This window comes from Etheostoma spectabile, unplaced genomic scaffold (genome assembly GCF_008692095.1).
Source record: "Etheostoma spectabile isolate EspeVRDwgs_2016 unplaced genomic scaffold, UIUC_Espe_1.0 scaffold314, whole genome shotgun sequence".
Taxonomy (NCBI): domain Eukaryota; kingdom Metazoa; phylum Chordata; class Actinopteri; order Perciformes; family Percidae; genus Etheostoma; species Etheostoma spectabile.
The window spans coordinates 1,334,594-1,338,800 of NW_022605583.1; the positions used below are offsets into that span (position 1 = coordinate 1,334,594).

At 43.4% G+C, this 4,207-nt stretch overlaps 1 protein-coding gene across 1 annotated transcript in view; it reads left to right on the forward strand.

The window, feature by feature from the left end:
- The window catches only part of gfra4a (GDNF family receptor alpha 4a), a 158,741-nt gene that overhangs the window by 130,757 nt on the left and 23,777 nt on the right, over positions 1–4,207 (forward strand). The window contains exon 5 of the mRNA XM_032511088.1: positions 3,436–3,545. Coding sequence (XP_032366979.1) covers positions 3,436–3,545 — 110 coding nt within the window. The remainder of the gene's footprint in view (positions 1–3,435; positions 3,546–4,207) is intronic.

Here is a 4,207-nt window from a genome sequence, read left to right on the forward strand (position 1 = left end):
TGTGTGTGTGTGTGTGTGTGTGTGTCGGAGCTCCGCTCTCTGTCAATTTGCAGAGAGGGCAGATTACGCGCTCTCAGGTACCAACATTTTGTACCGAAAAAATGCATAATTTTTCGGTACTCATAGGATCGGAGTATTTTGTACGGTGCCCAGCCCTATATCAGCCTCTAGGTTTTTTATGTTTTACTTTTTTACAAACACTTGCCAAGGTTATTGACCCATCCAAAATCTCATTTGACCTGCCAACTCCTGAGAACTTAGTCACTTAAATGTTTGACCAGCTTCACCAGCCACTTGTCTACTTTGGCTTCCTGCTCTTCCACACTAGACATCTATTGTACAATTGACTTGTGCATGCTTGAGGAGTTGTCTGTGAGAGCTGCAACTAGACAGACTGGAAAACCGAGGCAGTGAACCCAGATGTTTTAAATTATTGTTAACCCATGAATTATGAGAATGACAATGGTTTCTCACATTAAAGCTGCATTAAATTATTTTTGGCTGACAAACAAAAGGGGTTATGGCAGACTCTCAATGTCCAGCAGACTCTTAATGTAGCCTATTAACATTAATTGGAGTGGTGCTTCTGTCCACCTCTCTTTTTAGCTCTGTTTGGTACTAGATGGCTCTGTAGCTTTAGTTTTAGCTCTCTTAACCAGCTGGGCGCTAACTGTCTGTCTGAACCTAGGCAGGTAGTATAGCAGTATAGATTTTTTGGCTAAAAACAGCTGACTTGATAAGAGCACTAAGTCTGAACCAAAACAGTAAGGGCTACATAACCAAAAGGCTAAAAGCTCTTTTGAGCTGAAGATTTGGAGAAATAATTCTCTAAGTGACCATGGGCGGCTGTGGCTCGGTGGTAGAGAGGTTGCCTGCCAATCGGAAGGTTGGTGGTTCGATCCCTGCCCCTGCAGTCATTGTCGAAGTGTCCTTGGGCAAGACATCTAACCCCGAGTTGCCCCCGGTGCTGCACATCGGAGTGTGAATGTGTGTGAATGTTTATCTGATGAGCAGGTGGCACCTTGTACGGCAGCCCCGGCCACAGTGTATGAATGTGTGTGAATGGTGAATGTATCCTGTAGATGTAAAAGCGCTTTGAGCAGTTGTTAAGACTGGAAAAGCGCTATATAAATACAGCACATTTACATTTACATAGAAATAAGCGCGGTCGCTTATTTCTATTTGACATTACAAAAAGGCTACTCCGTTGATTGGCTGCTGATATAAAAATGTATTAATGCCGCTTTAATAAGATCCATAGGCTCAATCACAACTGCATTTGAAATTTCATGGCAACTTCAGTTCATTCCAATTGATAACGCCATAATTAGTGGATTAGCGCAAACGCATTCTTTCCATTGAGTTCAACTTAAATCCACTTTGACATTGTTGACCAATAACAATCTTGACAGTGCTGACCTTTGTGGGAAAGGCGAGTCCATAATAGCGGAAGCTATTGTAGCTAAGCTGTCTTGAACAAATTTACTTGTACTGAAGCTGTTTTGGCCTACGTCTGTTAAATAATTGAGTGAGCTTATTATTCGATTAGTAACTAGGCTAACTTGCTTGCTTGACTGTTTGCAAACTAGTTAGCTCAGAGTCATTGTGTGGGTTGTGGCTAGAAGGTATTCAGCCACGGCCGGAAGTTACGCAAAATCTTGCAAAATTTCCTATAACATATAATAGAATTTTAATACTTTCTTGCCACAGCCTATTGTAGTTCACTAGCGCTAGCAAGTCCTGGCTAGCTTGCATGTGTAGCTCGCCAGCTACAGTAATTCACCAGCTAGCAAAGCTTCTAGCTCCTTCTCTTTTGCAAAAACAAGAATTCTGCTGTGTCATTTTCTGGTGTTAGCACGCCGTTATTCGTTAGCACCATATGTTTTAACGTTATAAAACAACATGAACGCACCGACTCCAATTACTGCAACACAGCACGTACTTTCAACTTAAACTTTTTTATTATATAAAGTTTTGTTATTGACAGCAAATGGATTACCTATGACGACAAGTTGCTTCAAGTTAATTTTCATAGCTAATGCGGTGGTATCTTCACTATTGTTCAAAATAATGTGCTTTGTTGATGTGGTGGCCTTTAACAATTACTTTCCCTCAGGACAATAAATGGCATTGTGTTTTGGAAGATATGTCTGGCCGGTATGATATGTTCGTTTAAATTCAATTAGTCAGCTGTGTTTAATTAAAATGTTTAATCAGGTAAATTAAATTCTGCATTCAATGTTTGAATGCAGAATTTAATGGCGGACAGGCACGAAGCAGCCGTGTGAAATAGTTATTAGAGCGGCCATTATCCATTGGGAAACATGACTTTCCTGCACAGTGCACAGAAAATGTATATCAATGTAGTCAACATCACCAGGATCAGCAAATTGCAAAATTGTGACCCTCATAGTAGTTATTTGAAAAAACGTTCTGCATTAAATCCTGATGAAAAACAAAGATTTCATTCAAATTCCAATTGATTGTCAACAAACGTCCAATCAGAAAACTAACAATGTCTTATGAAGTCATTAAAATTCAGAGGGTGTATTACTCACTGTCACTGGAGACTGAAAACATGGAGTTCTCATACCCATCCAGTCAGCCTCCTTTCTCTGACAGCAAATGGTGGCCACCCTTTAATCTAGTTCGTCTTCAAATGTCAGGAAGACAAAGGGCTTCATCTGTCACGGCTATCGATCAGGCATTATTCTCCACTGCCGCCCCGATGGACTCCATCCCCTGCGCGGCCCACCAATCCTCACCAGTCAGCTGGCATTAACCTGCAGCCTGCAGAGGAGGCCTTCACTTAGCACGCCGGCTATGAGTTTTACGCACATCATTATGATGACATGACAAACGAGAGGATAGCGCAGAGTTGTTGTGCCCTGAGGGATCCCGCTGCAAATGCCAGGCGACGGTAGCCGATGATGCGATATGATGGCCGCAATAGCCTTGTACGATGATGATGATGATGAGGCTAGATGTCTGGACGGCTGGCAGGAAAGGTAAAGGAGGGAAGGCAGAGCGGCTGTGGGTGGAAGTATTTCTATGAAAGATCCATATTTGTCTAATCTTCTCGCGGCCAAGCCTGCCAGACAGCGCCCACGGTATTTAGAGAGCAGAGCCAAGGCCTACATTTGCCCCTCATTGACTCTTTATAGCCTGGCAGCCATCCAGAAGACTCGCTGGGAGAAATGGGGAGGAAAGAAAAAGAGGGATAAATGTCACTGAGGGTGGTTGAAGTGCTGTAGAGCGGGAGATCTTGAAGGGGGATGGGACATGATGTAGGAGTCTTGGTAGGTAGATGAGCAGTGTGGGTTTGGTTCTCAGGTATCTGAGAGAAGGCACCGGTGCCGGCCACCCCTCAGTGACAGAATGTGTGCGACAGCCAAGCAGGAGTAGATGATAAATGGCATGTTATTGCTCCCACAGGTCTCGCTGGGCACAGTTCCAGTATGATTGCCAACCTTCTGAGCAGAGCGCTAGTGGCTGCAAGCAGGAGAACTACGGAGCATGTCTACTTGCGTACACCGGCCTGATAGGTAAGAACTAAATACTTCTGTGCCGGCTCCGGCTCACCCACCCTCCGTGATGGATCGGGAACAAAAAGGTTTCAGAGGGAGGAAGGCGGAGAGCAGACAAGTGCACTAAACAGGACTCAAAAGAATGAATCAAGGATTGTGATGAGAAGCGCGGCTCAACAATCGATAGAGCGCTGATTAATGTGGCTGCAGCATGTTGTTGGCATTATAAGTAGTGCAATTACAACTATTGACCGCTGTTTTGTGAGAATTATCCCTGACGTGACGATGAGTGGGAGCAGGCAGAGGCGTAGAACACAGCTTATTGTACTTCAGATAAAAACGCAACAAAAGACCACATAATGCTTAAAAGGTTGGTAAAAAAAAACATTTAGTCCAAACATGTCATTATGGGACAACAATACTGCACTGCTGCAAAAAGAAGAATGGACGGTTGTTTAGGTTGTTCGTTGTTTAGTTAGAGGGACTGAGGCAGACAGATAAAGAAAGACAGAGACAAAAAGGTGGGCAGCAGTGATTGGCCATTCTAGACAACTGAAGTAGAAGTGAGACTGAGGTGTTTTTGTTTGGAAGTCTGGGCCCCGGAAAATCAATGGGGTAAAAATCAAAACACTGTCTCAAAGTGCAGCAATTCTATTTCCCACCTCTTTAAAAAAAAAAAA